The sequence below is a fragment of the Hemiscyllium ocellatum genome, chromosome 25 (genome assembly GCF_020745735.1).
Source record: "Hemiscyllium ocellatum isolate sHemOce1 chromosome 25, sHemOce1.pat.X.cur, whole genome shotgun sequence".
NCBI lineage: Eukaryota > Metazoa > Chordata > Chondrichthyes > Orectolobiformes > Hemiscylliidae > Hemiscyllium > Hemiscyllium ocellatum.
This window is the reverse complement of record NC_083425.1, coordinates 11401527-11420775: the sequence shown is the minus strand read 5'-3', so window position 1 is coordinate 11420775 and position 19249 is coordinate 11401527. Positions and strand designations below refer to the sequence as shown.

The following is a 19249-nucleotide window of genomic DNA, read 5'->3' as shown; positions in this document are numbered from 1 at the left end:
AAACAGGGCAGCATTATCTCTGTGCTTACTAGGAGTCTTTGTAGTTTTTTTTCAATTCACTTCTGTGACATGGGCATCACTGCCTAGTCGGGCATTTATTGCCCGTCCCTAGTTGCACTAGAGAAGGTGCCAGTGAGCTGCCTCCCTAAACAGCTTCAGTCCATATGCTGTACATAAACCCTCAATGCTGTTAGGGAGGGATTCCTAGGATTTTAACCCAGCGACACTGAAGTAACAGTGATAGATTTCCAAATCTAAATGACTTAGAGGGGAACTTACAGGTAATGGGTGTTCCCATGTCCTTCCAGATGAAATTGGTTGTGGTTTGGAAGGTGATCTCTAAAGATCTTTGGTGAATTTTTGCAGTGCGTCTTGTAGATAGTAGATGTTGATGCTACTGTGAGTCAATGGAGGAAGGAGTAGATAAGACGACAAATCAAGTGGGCTGTTGCGTCCTGGATGGTGTTAAGCTTCTTGAGTGTTGTTGGAACTGCACCCATCCAGGCAAGTGGGGAGTATTCCATCACTCTCCTGACTTATGCCTTATAGATGGTGGACCGGATTTTTGGAGTCAGGAAGTGAGTTACTCTGCGCACTCACTGAGCTAGAATCACGTCTAAGCCAACTCACCATATCCTCAACAGAACATACGATTGTAAAACCAGAATAAATATTCCACAATTGGACAGTGATACTCCAGCTTCATTAGGGGCTGATGGAAATGCAAATACTCAAAACTTTAGTATGGTGTGACTTGAATATCATGAGTTCTTTGTTTCAAAAGAACATACACTTCAGAATCTTAGAAGGTCATCTTTTATTATAAATTACATGTTGAATTCACATGTCTACAAGTTGCATGATACATCCGTACATTATTATTCAAAATCAAAGCATTTAAATTCACAAAGATGCTGCCAGACCTGCGATTTCCATTTTAAGTTCACTGATTTGTGTCAACTTTCATGGAATCCTAGTCCTGCCACTGTGAAAGCACATATGTACATGCTTGCACATGTAACAGGGAGGAGAATACCACCCCTACAATGCACCTGATCAAGACATTGTCCAAGACATCAGCTCACTACTCACCAATTGTTCACAGACCTGAATTCAGATCCAGGTTTAGTTGGTCCAATCTCTTAAGCATATGCCCCTTTGCAGCCATTTTACAAAACGTGAAAAAAAAAGACAACAGGAAAAACTGACAAGGGTTAAGAAGCAAAAATATTTAAGTAAAAAGTGATTGTACAATCATAATGTTAATAGCCACTTGACCTGCATAATTACACAAAGGCAGGCTCTTCTTTTCCACTTCTATTTGCGGTTTAGAAAAGCATACAGGGCCTGTTAAAATATCGTTGGCATTTCAATTGTAAACCACATGTAATAGTACAATATTGCAAAACAAGGACCGACTCCAAAAAATAAATCAGCCAATCATAGGATTATTCATTTTTTTGGCATATGGAAATTATACCATTGACTTAAATCTACAAGTTCAGATAATTATAAAACTAACACAATCAGAAGCAGTTAGATAGAAAAAAAGACAGACCGGTTGGTGAACTTTTTAAATTATCAAATCAATTGTTTGCACAATTACACCATGATTCACTGGTGATCTCAATCTGGCCAGATAAAAAAAAGTTTTAGTTTGTCTTCTTTAAATCAGTAAATAACTCTAACCATGAACAGGGCAGCGATTGTCCATTACTAGATAAGCAGCAACCTCTGTAGCAGTAAAAACCTAAAGTTTTTTTTTATTTTTAAAAAAATAGTAGAGTATATAAAGGCTCCATCCTGACATCTCATTCTGAAAAGAAATAATTTTCCAAGCAACTCTTAATCTATGCTTTTGCTCAATAAATCTTCTACTTTAGAATAGAGTAGTAACCTGGAAGATATTGACAGTACTTTGCAGTAAACATTAGGACAAGTGGACGGAAATCTCTACTTTAAGTCAAACATTACAAGTACACAAACACTGTCAGGAATTTACAGCATTCACTAGATCAAAGTCTCTCAGTCTTTTGCTCGGAGCTTTAAGATGTGAATGTAGCTCGATGTATAAAATTCACATACAAATAAGGCCTTAGCATCACTAGTATTGAGTGTTAATAAAACACAATTGACCTGAAGTTTCTTCTCAATAACTACAAAAACGTGTACAAGATACCAGAACAAATAACAGTCCTGTTACCAGGGGTATGTAAGATTATCCAATTATTAAACACAAAAAAAGCTCATTCCTTATTTCATACTGAAACATGTTCAATGTATAGATGAACATTCAGAAAGTGGCATGTCTATTGAAACTGAAACATTTGGAAGATGGAAATCTGACCACAAGCCTAAATTAAAAACTTATATTTCTAATCATAAATATGAGATGGGTAGGTTTGGAGACTCCAACTAGTAATCTTTGCTTCAGTCTAAATGACAGTTGTGCACTTAAAGCCAGAAGACAGAGAATTAATCTTCCCATAAATCACAACTACATAATATGGTCCATAAGCCTGTACTGTACATCTCCAAGAAGGCCTTTGAAAATAAAGGTCGGGGCACTCCCAGCCAACGCTGCACAGGAAATCTAAATCTCAGGCTGAGGCCACATTTCATATTAAAATAAGTACAGGTTTCATGAAACATTATGCTGAATTATTCAGCTGCACAAAATGTCACAGTCACGTTTTGAGAAATCTCTAATGCTGTTATGCTTGAGCTTAGTCACATGAGAATGATTTTCAGGACACAGCTTTCATTTGAAGTGAAGTGATAGTCACAGAACAATCCAACAAACTTGATTCAATTCTTCAATAACAGATAACCAAAGAAGGTAATGCGGTTGATCTTATGTATAGGGGAACCTTTTAAATAAGAGGATATTTGTAAGACACACAGGTAGGGAAAAGACTCGTTAGCAGCACTGAAGTCCATGGAATTATAGGACTAGTGCCAGCATGAGAAAACATTTGATTTAAGCAGAAAGCAATGCTAACACGTTGCCTGTCAGGAAAATTCATACAGAGAAATCAATATTGGTTTTCCACATTAGGGAACAATTCAGAAGGAAAGCAAAAGGGAGCATTAGACTGCTGTAAAATTACAACCAATATTATTTTCCACATTAATAGCACCATCAACCGCAGGGCTCACCAACCTTAATGTGCATGCTTACCTTCAGATTATAAAATCTCAATATCAGTACACAGTGGTTACAAAAACAAAGCCACTGATCCGCATTGAATATACATATCAAACTGTACTTTGGTAATAATACTTAAGTTTCACTGTTGCTTGCCCAGTCAATTTTAATAACCATTCAGTATTTAGTGTTTCTTGCTTCCTGGGTACTTATTGTTGAAGAGGCTGATGCCAGCTTTCGAGGCAGTCTGTTTCACCTTATTCAGGGTGGTCTTTTTGATGGCAGCAGGGGAAACAGTCTCTTGGTCAGCCATACACTGCAGCTCTCTGAACAAAAGAGGGAAAAAAAAAGAGGAAAAAAAAGGAGAAAACACATGAATAAGTGCAAGAGCAAATTGCAAAATGCAGAATAAAATCTTACAGTAAGGTGTGAAACAACTTGTAAAATAAAAACGTCCTACAAACTCTTTACTTGTACATTCATCTCAAAAATACACCTTTTCAAAACAAAGTAATCTGCAGGCTGTGTTTTCTTTCCACAATGAATGCCAATACCAAATCTTGATTATTTAATTCAATAGCGAAGCACATTCAGCAAGGGAGATAAAGAGGAGAAAGGGTATTGATAACATTGGCTAAACAAACCTCTCCCAAAATTAGTCCAGTAAAAAAAACTGAAAAGGCCATGAAGGGTCAGTTTTTATCCTGTATGACTTACATGATGCAAGTGTCACTGGCTGGGCTAGCATTTATTACCCATTTCTCATCCCTGTTAAAATGGTCAATCACATTGCTGTGGGTCAGGAGCAATGTTCCTTTTAAGCTATGTAGACATGCAGCCACTCAAAAACAAAAATAAAAGTCCATCCAAAATCAGAATGTCAACGTTGTCCCCAGCATTGACTTCCAAGTTTCAGAAGTCTGAGGTCTGCACAGAAGAGAAAAGAATTAGAGGGGACCTAGCTCTGGAATCACACTTAGGTAAGGATGGGGAATTAGTGACCAGAGGTGGACTTCCAGTTGACAGGGGAGGGCAAAGAATAAACAAACAAAACAGGCACATACCTTGTTCTCTCACATGACGCCTCAACAGCATTGATGAGCAGACTGCGGAAGCCCCCACTCTCCAGGAAGTGTATCGCATGGATGGTTGCACCTCCTGGTGAGCATACATTATCCTTCAGTTGGCCAGGGTGCTGTTCCGACTCCAACAACATTTTTGCTGCTCCCTGTCCAGAGAAGAAACACGGACAACTTAAAACCCTTCGTCATTTCAACAAAAAGATTACAAATTTAGAAAATCAAAGTTGCAGAAGCTACTGCAAAGGCTTGCATTTGAACAAATCAGTAGCTTGTTATAAACGCTTCATTGCAAATGGAGGAGCCTGAAGCTTTCAATTCAAACAAACAATGTGCTGTACCGGGTGACTGATGTACAAAATCAATGGAGTGATTTTGTAGGGTTTTTTTCCTCCCGAGGTTTCACACCAACTTCTGCAAACAGTTAAAAGTTTATTAAAGCCTGTACAAGCTAGGTAACCCCTTTGACCCTTTTCGCAGGCATGCAAGGTAGAATCAAAAGAGGCCCCACATCCCCTTTATACAGGTCAGTTGGTAATGCTCATAGATACTCCAGCCACTCCCCCCTCATAACCACGTTACCCAAGGTACAATGAAGGATGAGGTCAGACACGGTGATAATGTAAATGCCCTAATCTTGAGGAATCTTTATGCAAATGATTTCCGGACTCAGTGATTCCCCAAGACAATGTAGTTGTGATATGCTTCAGTATCGGGGGATGATCACATAAATGAATTTGATTGTCTGGGGATGGCTATGAAAGCATTTCTGAATGGAAGGGACTGAATGAGAGTTTAATTTGATAATAGCTATGGAAAAAGTAGTAAATAACTGCCCAAATGAAGTGTGAATTATAATGGCTAGTCAACCATGTTCTTGCATGCTGTCTGAGACAGAATGTCGTCCCCACCCACTTCCAGAATGTTCAGCTTCTTGGGGAAAGACAGTATAGCTTAACCTTTTTACATTTAACAATGTACAATTTAATCTTTTAACATTACAGCTTTAGTGAAGCAGCGCTTGACCATCAACAATATTAGCAGATCTTTGCCCATATGAACTGCGGGTAAAGATGGAGAGATTGAGAGAAAAGACACATTGTGATTTACTGACCAGCAATGCTTGAGCACCAAGTCGAACAGCCAGCCTTCGAGTGAGGCCCATCTTCACTCCACCATCTGCCAAAGCATCTATTGCTGTAAAAGCCTGGCAATACAAAGATTACATTTCTTTGTCTGATGGAATATACAATCTTCGACTTATTTGCAAATCCATTTCTTTCATTCTTCTCATCAACATCCAAATTCTATGAGGTGATCTGCAGCTGTCTCAGGTGAACAGCCTCACTCCAGAAGCCTATGAGTCACTCAGTTAAGATCCATGCACATTGGTAACTTTGGATTAAGAAGCACCTTTGGAGCTTTTACTAAATAAAGGCTTAGGAAAATAAGAGGACACCTCAGAAATGGGATGTAAGAATCAAGTAAATACAAGTTAAGATCTGAAGATACTCGGCTAAGAGGTCTAAAGATTGTGGTGAGAAAATACATGAATGAATTTGAATGGGAATGAGAAAAATCACTTGGTATTTCTTCTGCCCAAAATATTTTACAAAAGCAAAGATGGATGGATGTAAAACAAAGGCTTGCACAAGAAAGAAAAACCAGAGATTCTCAACTAAAATATTTTTAAATGTAGGTTTACATTTAGGAATTAAGTAGTAACAAGCTATGTCAATAGCAATGTACATTCTCCACACAAACCTCCTCCCCCTCTTTGTAACCACCTTGCAATTCATCCCCATCCGTCCTCAGAATCATATCAGTGCAGGTGATGGCCATTTGGCCCATTATGCCTGTACTGGCTATCTGAATTAGCAATGCACCTAGTATCATTTCCCCATCTTATTCCCCCTCATGAACCTGCATAATCCTTCCCTTCAGATAACAATCCAATTTGCCCCTGAATGTCTCAACTGAACCTCCAACCACAACTCAGACAGCACATTCAGACACGAAGCACTTGCTGCATTGGAAGAGTTATTCCTCACATCTTGATTGTTCCCTTTGCCAGTATGACCTTAAAAATAGTATCCTCATTTTCAATCCAACCTTGAAGTACTCTGTCCTTCTTGAAATTGAATATTCATCAGAGCATCTCTCAACCTTCTCTACACCAAGGTAATCAATCCCACCTTCTCCAATCTATGTGAATGTTGCAGATATTATTATTACTTGAGGAGTCACTGACTAAATTTGGGATCTCAGATGTGCTAGGTAGATCTTTAATCTGGTTACTTTTGAGTTGTGTACTTGTACCCCCTCCAGGAGGCTAATGGGCTACAGTGCCCTGTGTTGAGTTTTCTTTAATTCATTCACAGGATGAGGGCATTACTGGCTATGCCCTAATTTATTGCCCATTCTCAAATGCCCACAGAGCAGTTAAGAGTCAACCACATTGCTGTGGGTCAGGAGTCACATGTAGACCAGACCAGGAAAGGATGGCAGTTTCCCTCCTTAAAGGACATTAGTGAACCAGATGGATTTTTCCTGACAATGGACAGTGGATTTGCTTTTTTTTTAAACTGAATTAAGATTCCACCAAGGCAGGATTCAAACCCGGGTCTCCTGGATTAACAGTCCAGTGATAATAGCACTAGGATTGCCTCCCCTTATGTTCTTAGGCATTAAATGACTGCATTTAAAATATTGTACATGGCTTGCTGTCCTGACTGTATCTTGTCCATCTGGAATACCATCATCCCTGGTGATCCTGTTCCTGCCTTCACAATTCCTATACTGTTCTGTGACTTTCTTAGAAAGGAAAAGAAAAACTACACAAGTGATGTTCCTCATCCCACATTATAAGATCATTAGAACAAAATAAAATGGTGTTTTGTTCCCCCTCTAGTTTCTAAAACCTGAGCACTTGTTGATGACTGTATTTTGTGACTGAAAAGGGACAAGCCTGGTACGTACATAGGCAGGGCCACTGCCACTGAGCCCAGTGACTGCATCAATAAGATCCTCTTCCACCTCCACACAGTAGCCAACACTGGCCATCAGCTGCTCCAACAGGTTCCCGTCTTCCACCTCTGCATGTGTTCCTGTGGCATACACTGTGGCCCCCTCTCGTACAATCACAGGGGTGTTGGTCATCAAGCGGATCACTTTCGGAAATTGGTGCACAGAGGACAGTTTCTGCAAGATCAAGCAGCTACATTAAAAAGTGCCATTGCAGAAATGTAAAATCAATTTACACAAAAGGAACAGGCCATTCAATGCAACTGGTCAATTCTAAGTCTTCTGACCCTTCTTCCTCTAGTAATATTACTACATTCTTCTACGCTTTCCACTTCATATTTGTCTACTATACCCTTGAATGAATCTCTGCTTTGGAGTTTATCAACTAGTTATTTAAAAATGTAGGTAGTGTCCTTCAACATAAATTGACTGCATTCTGAATGTTAACCAAATCAGTAGGAATTTATTCACTTTGGCATAACTACTGCACACAGCTTTCAGAGGATAGATGGAGGAGGATTCTCTCTTCAAAAAGACACAGAGCAGGAATAAGTGGATCAGTCCCACAAGCCTGCACTACTAGGCAATTAGATCACTGTGTGGTATGAAATCACTCATGACATTATTAGAAAGCATACTGTAAATATACTGCAGTTATTTGAAATAGTCAGGGGAGGTCAATGTACTCAGTAAGTCTATGGCACCCCATTATTGCTGTAAGACAGCCACTTCATTTTCAACATTGTATCTTTTAACTTCTAAAAACATGGAAATCAGCAATGCTGCTATAAGCTATCAGTCTGCAACCAGTTGATGGGAAGATATTTGGAGTGTAACAGTCTACAATGCTGAGTGATGTTGCTTAGCGGCTGAATTTAAAGAAACACAAACAATGAGTTTACTCACTAAATCAACCATTGCTATAGTCAAGGTCATAACAATTTAGCATTTACATCTTCCTATACTTCACGCTCAACCTGCAGTAGTCACCAGCTTTTACATACATGAATATTCCATTTGGAGAAGCAATGCGGCAGGGTTCTGGGCAGAGGTGTTATGCTGCTATTTGATATGCTGCTTGTGCACCGAGATGTTCAACCTAGGAACTGGGAGGATCAGAATCTGCACTGACGTGTCAGAATGAGCTGAAATTTGAATCATAATAGTGTTTGAAGTGTGGACTATAAAATTGAAAGCAAAGACATAATTTGCCACTGTCTTGAACAAATTTCTTCCATTAGCGACCAAACAAACAGATGAGCTTAGTTGCTCCTTGTGGAATGCTATATCCAAAATAATGTCTGTGTGGCCTCAAAAGGTCACTCTCCACGTGAAGTGATGTGGGCCAGTTGGCATTTGTGGAATGTGACAACATAGGGGGTATTCATCACAGAAGATCTGCACTCTTTCTCAGGAAGTACTTTAGACTTATTTACATTTTAGTTTAATTTATGCCACACAAATTATTTAATTTTAATTTGCACAGAAATTCCCTCCACAAATATCATAAATCAAAATCTCACACCTTCCTAAATTCTCAACTGCAGTGAAATTTTAGTGACTGTACTGGTGTCTGAACAAAATTCAAGCAAAAGATCATTAGACTCAAAAAAGTTACCTTCTCTATGGAGCTAATGGTGACTCCAGCAGCACAAGACACAATCAAGTGGCGGTCCTGAATATCAGGAGCAATTTCATCCAGCACAAAGGGGATGATGGGTGGCTTGACAGCAAGAAATAGTACATCGCTCTTTTGAACAGTCTCCTTGTTGCTCAAGGAGAAATTGACACCAAGTTTCTACAAATTTAAAGAAAAAGAATAGAAAAGATTATGAATGAGTGTCACACATAATTTATTTCTTCTAACTCACTTCCCCAACATCAAAATACAACAATGTAAGCTACTTGAAGTAATTCAATAGACATTCAGTGATTAAAATATCCTAAAAGTAATTAGATGATCAGAATGACTGATCTCAGACTAGATCCAGTCCCGGTCACTCCCATCCTTTTCAGGAATGGCTTCAACAAAAGAAGTCACTGAAAAATAACTAGGACATCCAGACCCCAGAGCATGTTCCATTTTTCAATTAACTATCTTTCTGCCTTCATTCAGAGATTCTTAAAGCCCTGACTACCAAAGATTTACCAATGTCAATTCTGAACTTGTCAACTGAACCCCACCATCTCCCACCAACCTCCAACTTGGAAAAGGAAGAAAATTCCAGGTGCCTTTCTTTGTTCCTTCTCCTCAAACTTGTGGTTATTATTCCTGTAAGTTGGATGCAAATCAGAATTTGCAAACATCTCCTACACTCTGCACAAACAATCAAATGTGGTTACTTTTAATTTTGGAAATATAACATCCCTTTTTAAAATTATTTGCTAATCATCTCTACTTGAAATTCTACCAAGTATATAGCTAACTAAATGCAGCAGATTTGTAAATAGAGAGCCATGTGTTTCAAGTACATGACAAATTGCTTGCTTTGTACACAGGCAGGAGGCTGGAAGAACACAGCAAGCCAGTCAGCACTAGGAGGTGGTGAAGTCGACATTTCGGGATGACCCTTCAGGACTGGGGGTGGGTGTAGGGGGAGCTACAGATAAAGGGGGATGGTGGGGACAGGATGATGAGGTAGGAACTGGAGAAGACAGGGAGAGGGTACAACCTGGTTGATCAATGAGAGGAATGAATCTGGTTAGTGGAAGGGAGTCAGGGGATGGGAGTCAGGGGATGGGAAGGGAGGTTATTTGAAATTGGAAAACTCAATGTCGAGTCCTCTGGGCTGCAGGCTGCCCAGGCAGAAGTTCCTCCAACTTGCAGTGTGGTTTATTGTGGCAATGGGCTGTCACTGCTGGTTCCTTTCAGGGGGAAAAAAAAAATTTAACTCAATAAAGAAAAAAATTTAGCAAAGTGCTCTCAAGGCAATAATTTCATTTGAGGTAATGCAGAACAGAATGATTGGATGGGAAAACTACAGTACATCAAAACAAAGAAGTCAGCTTGTAGGTTCAGCAGATATGACTGAAGCGTTTTAGGCATGAACTCTCCAATATAGCCTTTATCTCAGAAATGTCACACAGTTGGAAGAATAGCGATGTTAAAATTTATACTGCAGCACAGCTAGAAGCTAGCACAATGCGTGAACACAGGTGGGATGTTTGTACACACACACACACACACAGTTGTTTTCACAAGGTTCAATAGCCTGACTCCATATATAGCTGGTGCTGGGAAAGCTACCTGGAATAGTCATTTACATAATTATACAGAAAGAAAAAGGGTCAGAGCTACAGTGGATTGGTAAAACAAACACATTGCCTCATACCCTCAGACCTCCGACAGTGGGCAAATCCTGGTCTGGCGAACTTGCTGTGATCTTGTGAGCAGCTAAGATACCTGAGGAGAAAAGTAACTGGTTCAGGAAAGCAAGTTCAATTAAAATGGGAAGCAAAGCACCATCCAGTTCTTGGCTGTGACACTCTGGGTTATGCCACTTCAATGCACATCCAAGTGGTTTTCCAAACACACTGGGGAACCTTGCTTTCATCACCAGTACCAGACACCCATCACCCTCTGAATAAAAAACAAATTCTCAAAATTGATTTGAGTCCTTTCACAAAGTGCTTTAAATCTATGCCTCAGATTAACCTATTTCCTACTGCAGAGTGGTCAGAGTCAGAGATCTATAACACAGAAAAATAGGCCCTTCAGCCCATTGAGATTGCACCAGCCGAAAACAACCTCCCAATTATTTTAATCCCATTTTCCAGCACTTTGCCCATAACCTCGTAAGGCTTAGCATCAGAAGTGCAGATCTATATGATTCTCAAATGTGAAGGTTTCTGCTTCTTATATCACCCTGAGAAGGTGTGGTGGTAATCTGGAAGCAGAGAGTTCCAGATTCCCATCACTCCTACAGGTGTCAGACTCTCTGCCTCTAAGTCATTCTACTGATATCCATCATGACATATACAGTGCAATTAAATTGCCCCTTAGCCTCTGTTTCAAAGAAAACAACCCCAGGTTTTCACCATAAAGAGGAATCTTCCTTCAGAGTGATCATGCCAGAATTTAAACTCAGAATCTGAGTTCCCATCAATATTCTGTGCTATAAGCGCTTTGACAATGTGCTAACACACTCCCCTCCCCAAACAAAAGGAGGCCCTGATGGAAATTCATGTATTTCAGGTTCGTCATCATCCTCAAACACAACACTGCTTAGAAACTGGCAAAACATTGAGAGGCACTCACATCTCAATCAACACAACTACATCAATTCAGTTTTATATTCCTCCCATGAATGAGCAGCAGTTATCAGCTAAATTACCATCTCTGCAAAACAATAGCAGAATTTAATCACAGCAACCTCACCCCAAACAATTATCTGTTACAAAATCTATTGGGATTCCCAACAATCTGCTGGCAGTGGATACCCTGCCACTGTGGCTGCTGATTTCCCCAGGGTAAATTTAGTTGTCCCATGGCTATGCCAAAGATGGATATTCCACTCACTAGAATCACCTCCTTGCACTACCAACAGCACCACTGAGAGCAGTGGCCATTCACGGAATAAATTTCAGAAAGAAATGGATAGATTTGAGAAGCTAAAGGAATCAAGGAGAGATGTGGAGAGATCAGGAATTTGTGCTGATATATGGGATTAGCCATGATTCTGCTGAATGGGTGGGAATGGCTCAAAAAGCCTCCTCTTTCTATGTTTCTGCCACTATTGCATTATAAAAAATGAACCAGAATACAATGTGAGGGAATAATTCCAAAGTTTGAGGAGAAGCAAAAACTTGGAAGCATTGTAATGCAGTGAGGATGATAGTTTAAAACTTCAACTGTAGTATTTTGAAGGGTGTGCAGGAGCAGACAGAAAACTGAAGCATATGTACCTAAACATTTGAATGTGGCCAGGCAGCTGTTAACAAAACATAGTACTCTAGGTTTCATTTATAAGGACAAAGTACAAGAGCAGATGAACTCCTGAAAAAAAAACTGGAGAATTAGATTAGATTCCTTACAGTGTGGAAACAGGCCCTTCGGCCCAACAAGTCACACCAACCCTCCGAAGAGCAACCCACCCAGACCCATTTCCCTACATTTACCCTTGACTAATGCACCTATCACTACGGGCAATTTAGCATGGCCAATTCACCTAACCTGCACATCTTTGGACTGTGGGAGGAAACCGAAGTATCCAGAGGAAACCCACGCAGACACAGAGAGAATGTGCAAACTCCACACAGACAGTTGCCCGAGACAGGAATTGAACCCAGGTCCCTGGCACTGTCAGGCAGCAGTGCTAACCACTGAGCCACCATGTAAGTGTAAAGTTCTGGATGCCATACTACAGAAAGAATAAGAATGCACTGGGGAAGAATGCGGAAGAGCTTTACAAAAGTAGTTCAAGGATGAGGGACCTCAGTTATGAAGACAGACCAGCGAATGCTTTCCTTCGAGAGAAGGTGAAGAGGAGATTTAACAGACATTTTCAAAACCTATGGGGTCTGGACAGAATGGATAAGGAGAAACTGTGCCTGCTTATAAAAGGATCAAGATCCAGAAGCGACAGATGCATTTTGGAAAAGCAACTCAGGACAAGAATTATACATTTCATGGTAAGGTCCCAGGGGAGTGTTGCTGAACAAAGAAACCTTGGAGTGCAGGTTCATAGTTCCTTGAAAGTGGAGTCACAGGTAAAGAAGATAGTTCTCCTTTATTGGTCAGAACATTGAGTACAGGAGTTGGGAGGTTGCAGCTGTACTGGACATTGGTTAGGCCACTTTTGGAATACTGCGTGCAATTCTGGACTTCCTCCTATCAGGAGGATATTGTGAACTTAAAGGGTTCAGAAAAGATTTACCAGAATGTGCTGTGGTTGGAGGGCTTACACTATGGGGAAAGACTGAATAGACTGGGGTTGTTTTCCCTGGAGCATTGGTGGCTCAGAGATGACCTAAGTTTATAAAATCATGAGGGGCATAGATAACGTAAATAGTCAAGGTCTTTTCCCTGGAGTGGGGAAGTCCAGAACTAGAGGGCATAGTTTAGGGTGAAAGGTGAAAAACTTTAAAAGGGACCTAAGGGGCAACATTTTCATGCGGAGGGTATTGAGTGTATGGAATGAGCTGCCATAGGAAGCTGTGGAGGCTGGTACAATTGCAGTATTTAAAAAGCACCTGAATGGGTATATGAATAGGAAGGGTTTAAAGCAATATGGGCCAAATGCTGGCAAATGGCACTAGATTAGTTTAGGATATCTGGTCGGCATGGACGAGTTAGGCCGAAGGGTCTGTTTCCATGCTGTACATTGCTGACTATTTACAGCGCTCTGCAAAAACAAAAAAGTGCAGGTTGAGGAAAATCTTCATGGCTCAGATTTGGAATGCTGCCACCATCCCTCCAAATTGTAATAGTTCATCTGAACATTCAAAAGGGCATTGGATGACTGTTTCAATTTTAATAATGTGAAGGTTACAAGCAACAAGCAGTTTGGCATTAAGCAATATGATCCAAGCCAGTGTGGACTTGATAGGCCAAATGGCCTCCTTTTACAATAACAATGTTATGATTGGATTTTGTGAATCTGGAATAGAGGTCCCAGGGTGTAAGACACCAACTAAAGTGGAGTTGGGGGCGGTGGGGCTATTGACAGCAAATTAGTGATGGACAACAAATGCTGGCCCAGGCAGTAACATCATGAGTGAACTTTAAGAAAGTCCTCCCACTTAAGGAGAGAGGTGAGCAAGTGGCAGAGTTTCCATCCTCTTGCCTTAATACAGAAGGTCCTCTCCATCCCACACCAAACCCTGAAACTCACTAGAAGTTATCCCAATCTTATCTCACATGCTAACAAATCTATCGAGTTGCCCAATAATTCAGATTACACAATTATTTTAAAACAAATGGCAGCAAGGGATTTCAAAGGTCACAGCTAACAACTCTCCAAACACTCACTGTGACTCATTTTCTGCAACTCCATTATTGATCGTTGTTGCTCAAATTGTACTCAAATTTGCTAATTGCAGATATTGCTACCCGAGAGGGGGGAAGAAAATGATATGACTACCTGATGGTAGAGGTGATGCAGACTGGCTTCTTGTCTGTCACAGCACCAAATTTAAAACTGATCCCCTCATCTTCATGTTCCTCCACTATCTATAATTTCCTCTACCTTTAGAACATCCAAGAAAACCTCAATTTTGAAATTGTGGAGACAGCAATCTTTCAAAACTCAAATCCTCCAAGCAATATCAAATAAAAAAACACTACTGTAAAAATATTTAGCATGGATTTGTTAAGGGAAGATTCTTGACTAATTTCAATTGAAATTAAGGAAATATAGGTCATTCTGCTATAATGCCCAATCAGCGTGAATTGGCTGTAACATGATTGACTAACTGTGGATGTTGTTTGGATATTATGAACTTTCTACTGAATGGATTTCATGATTTTGTATAGGCAACCTTCTGCAGCCCAATTTTCTACAGCAGTTTTCCATAGTGTGGTTTTCTATAGCGCGAGTTGCAGAGGAACACAGCCATCGCGTTATAGCATAATGACCTGGAACAAGGAGGATTGAGGAGAACAGTACAGTTTATATGATTATCATGAATTTTGGGAAAAGATTTTTGACAAGCTCTCTGTTGGCAGACTGGTTTAAAAGAATAAACCATTGGAATCCAAGTGAATGTAGCAACTTCATATAAAACTGGCTCCATGGCAGGTAACAAAGGATAATTGCTGACAGGTTTTTTTTCAGCACCTCAAATGTGGTTTCCACTTGGGATCTGCAGGGCTCAGTGGTGGGCCCTCTGTTTTTGTGGTGTAATGTGGAGAATTGTACAGAGATATGGGGGAACATGTTCAAGACATTCAGAGACAACACAAAAATAGGTAGTGTGGTTCATAGTTAGGAGGATAACAGTAAAGAGCCAAAAGGCATCAATGAACTGATTAGATGGGCAGAAAAGTGGCAAATGGAATTCAACTTGAAGTGAGAGGTGGTGTACTTGGAGAGGTCAAACAAGGAAGAGAAAAACACAATTAATGTTTGGTTCCTAAGAAATGTAAAATAAGTACAGGATCTCAGAGTAAATAATTACAGATTCCTGAAGGTAGGACAGGTCAATGAGGCAATTACAAAAGCATACAGAATCCTTTCCTTGTATATTTACATATAGAATGCCGACAGTGTGGACCCACCCCCTACCCTATCCCTCCATTTCTCATGGCTAATCCACCTAGTCTGCACATCCCTGGACACTCTGGGGCAATTTAGCATGGCCTATTCATCTAACCTGCACATCTTTGGACCATGTAAGAAAACCCACACAGACACAGGGAGAATGTGTAGAGGTTGCACAGTCACCAGAGGGTGGAATCGAACCCTTGCCCCTGGCACCATGAGGCAGTAGTGTTAATCGCTGAGTCACTATACCACCCAGATACAGAACACAGAAGAGTGGGGAAATTATGCTGGAATCATGTAAATTATTTGCCAGGCCATTACTTGAGCACTGTGTGTTGCTCATTGCAGAAAAGATCTAGAAAGGTTACAGAGGAGATTTACCAGGATGGTGCCAGAACTTGCAAAATGAGGAAATATTGGATAGTCTTAAGTTGTTGTGCTTGGAAGAGAGAAGGCTGAGCTGTGGATTTGATGAAGGCAAGAGGGGCCTTGACAGAATGAATGGGAAGAAGCTACTGACCTCAGCAGTGGGGTCAGAGATCAGGGACAGAATCAACTCTCCAATGAGAGAACAGTCCCATGGATTACAGCGACTTTACTTTCGTTTTTAAAAACGGTGATTGGCAGAAACATTATAAGAGAGAGGTTGGTAGGGGTCTGGAACATACTACCTGAAAAAGGGGAGACAGAAACCCTCAACTCATTTAAAGAGGAATCTGGTTATACACCTGAAGTGGCGTAACCTGTAGGGCAATTGAGTAAATGTTAGAAAGTGGAAAAGGTTGGCTGGCTCATTTTCCAGCTGGTATTGACCTGGTGAGCTCAGGCCTCTTTGTTCTTTCTGTGATTACTTGTTGTCATGTTTCTTCAATGCCCTCACTCTGGTCTCGAGAGTCAGACTGGAGTTGGAATGTGTCACACTAGCAGAAGCAGAACCTCAATCATCCCAACATCTTATTTTCTACAGCCTTTTCATTAGGGCGGCACAGTGGCTCAGTGATTAGCACTGCTGCCTCACAGCGGAGAGTCAGTGTGGACTAGTTGGGCCGAAGGGCCTGTCCCCACTCTGTAGGGAATCTAATCTCTAAAACCAGAAAATATTTTTCAGTGCACAAAATTACTCAGCAAGAAAATTACTTGAATTTCAGCCATTGGTGTCACACTGATTTCCTAACAGCTACACCCTACTGAACAATAACTGTGGATTAACCTGTGGCAACAATGTTTGGTCTTTTAAAAATAAATTGTGTGACAAGCCTTCTTCTCAAACAAGCTTTCAGCCACCACTCTTAAACAATCACACATCATAGCTCCTGAACGACATCACCTTACATGAGAATAACATCTATAATGCAGGAAAACCCCTCAAAAGCACTGCCCAAGTCATGGCAGAAATAATATCAAACCAGAGAGGAGAGAGGCTAAGAGAGATTATTAAATTTTCAGTCAGGGGATGGGTCTGGAGAATATGTTTGAAAATATCAGAAGGAAGTTGTGAACAGCAGGACGGAGACGGTCATTGCTGGTGGTTATCTGGCTGGAGAATGCACATGATGTTAGGCCACTGGAGAGCTCCAAGGACATATCCCCAGGACGAGATCACAGACACAATATGGAAAGGAGGTATTTATGGACCAGAATCAATTCCTCAGTGAATCGCAGGTCTGAGAATGTCAGCAAGGACAACAGTTGATGGGTGGGAGAATGAATCACTTGAAGTAGAGTTTGGGGCAAGCTCAAGCTTATAGAAGGAGGGAGAGAGATTGGCGGCAGCAGCAGTTCACACACTGACTTAGCCATGTCTGAAATGAACAGAGTGAATCAATGCTCAGCTTTTGAGTGAAAGAGCATAGCCAGAGACAGAACCTGCTGCAGAGGCGAAACATAAGAACCAAAGTCTCTATCACCTAATAAGGTCAGGATTGGTCATGAGTGGGAGTGGGGGTGGGGGTGGGGAGTGGTATTAACAAAAGTGCACTTTTACACTGGGAATTGGAAAGGGAGGTTGAGGAGTTAAAGCTCAGAGCTGGGCATGATATTAAAGTTACAGATAGTTTAGTAGGCAGGGCAGACAAAGAAAAGGTTAAAGAGAGAGAAGAAAGCTAAGGGAAGGGGAGACAATAGGCTAGAGTTGGGGTTGACTATAATACCAGCAACTGCTGAAAATGTGTTGCTGGAAACGCGCAGCAGGTCCGGCCGGTCCAACAACACATGTTCAGTTCCGATAGCCAGCATCTGCAGTCCTCACTTTCTCCTATAATACCAGCAACCCCAATTTCCTCCAATTCAGAGGAAAGGTCCCTGGTCCTGAACTGTTAACTCTGATTCCTCTTCATAGATGTTACCAGACTCGCTAAGCTCTTCGAGTAATTTCTGTTGTGGGAGCAATTTACTCAGGTTGGACTGATAGAAGCGGTGGCTAGCCCCAAGATATGTCAGGCATAGCACTCAGACTACGATCAGTCAGGGAAACCAGCGACGATGGTGAAAGGTCAGGAAAGTTGACGTGAGGAAATGTCAGAGCTGAAAATGTGTTGCTGGAAAAGCGCAGCAGGTCAGGCAGCATTCAAGGAGCAGGAGATTCGACGTTTCGGGCATGAGCCCTTCTTCAGGGATTCAGTTTCCTGAAGAAAGGCTTACGCCCGAAACGTCGAATCGCCTGTACCTAGGATGCTGCCTGACCTGCTGCGCTTTTCCAGCAACACATTTCCAGCTCTGATACTCCAGCATCTGCAGACCTCACTTTCTCCGGTGAAGAAATGTCAGGTCAGCCATGATCCACGAGGGGCCGAGTGGGCTACTCCTGTTCCAATTTCTTATAATTTTATACAGGGCCAAAAGAGGAGGAGGAGGAGGAGGAGATAGAGAGCAAGATGTGTGCCCCCATCCCCTCCTCCCCAAGAGGATAAACTGGCCAGACATTGGGACACCAGTTTATAAACACACCAGCAATGTTCCCATGAAGAACCCACCATACAGCGACCTGTCCCCCAGGAGAGTCTCACCTGCAGCCGTGAATCCTCGGGCTAAAGCAAAGGCCAACTGACCGGCCCCAATGAACCCAACACTCATCTCTTTATCCTTCTTTGTGATGGCAGTCCGGAAGCCGATGGATGTCCCCCCCAACGTTACCTGGAACGCAAAACAAACCCGCAATCAGTCACCGTTCCCGGAGAGGATTCGAGTCAATAACCTGGGTGAAAGAGCACCTTCAGCAAGCTAACGCCCAGCGATACTGCGTCCGCGCTGATCCTGAGGAAGCTCACTCCGGCAACGTGGCTCGGAAATGTATCAAACCAACCAAGTCAGTGTATCCCTCCAGAGTGACAGCCGTATCTACCAATCCATTTGGAGTGTTATAGCCAGGACCCGCCCCCTCTGCCGGTCAGAAACCAATAGGGCAGAGAGAAGAGCGGGCTCCTGAAATAAAGTTACATTGAATACTCGCAACGTGATCGCACCATTGCATCATTTCACAAGCGCTTCATCCCTCTCTCTGTCTGTGGTCAGGAGTCTTCCTTTATGGCGTGAAAAGGCCCCAAAAGCGCCACTCTTCCAACAAGGCAATAACTGGGACGGCTTGTCTTTTACTGTAAAAAATCTTCGAGTAAAAAATGAGGTCTGCAGATGCTGGAGATCACAGCTGCAAATGTGTTGCTGGTCAAAGCACAGCAGGCCAGGCAGCATCTCAGGAATAGAGAATTCGACGTTTCGAGCATAAGCCCTTCATCAGGAATATCCTGATGAAGGGCTTATGCTCGAAACGTCGAATTCTCTATTCCTGAGATGCTGCC

The 19249-nt window shown here is 41.5% G+C and overlaps 1 protein-coding gene across 1 annotated transcript; it reads right to left on the bottom strand.

Annotated features, from left to right (window-relative positions):
• Positions 1 to 800: 800 nt before the first annotated feature.
• Positions 801 to 18738, bottom strand: pycr1a (pyrroline-5-carboxylate reductase 1a). The gene is made up of 8 exons (XM_060844798.1): positions 18665 to 18738; positions 18461 to 18587; positions 10584 to 10654; positions 8870 to 9049; positions 7207 to 7428; positions 5342 to 5434; positions 4213 to 4376; positions 801 to 3474 (listed from the first exon to the last, which is right to left on the bottom strand). The coding sequence occupies exons 2-8, from the start codon at positions 18525 to 18527 to the stop codon at positions 3333 to 3335; spliced, it is 939 nt and encodes a 312-aa protein (XP_060700781.1). The 5' UTR covers positions 18528 to 18587; positions 18665 to 18738; the 3' UTR covers positions 801 to 3332.
• Positions 18739 to 19249: the final 511 nt, after the last annotated feature.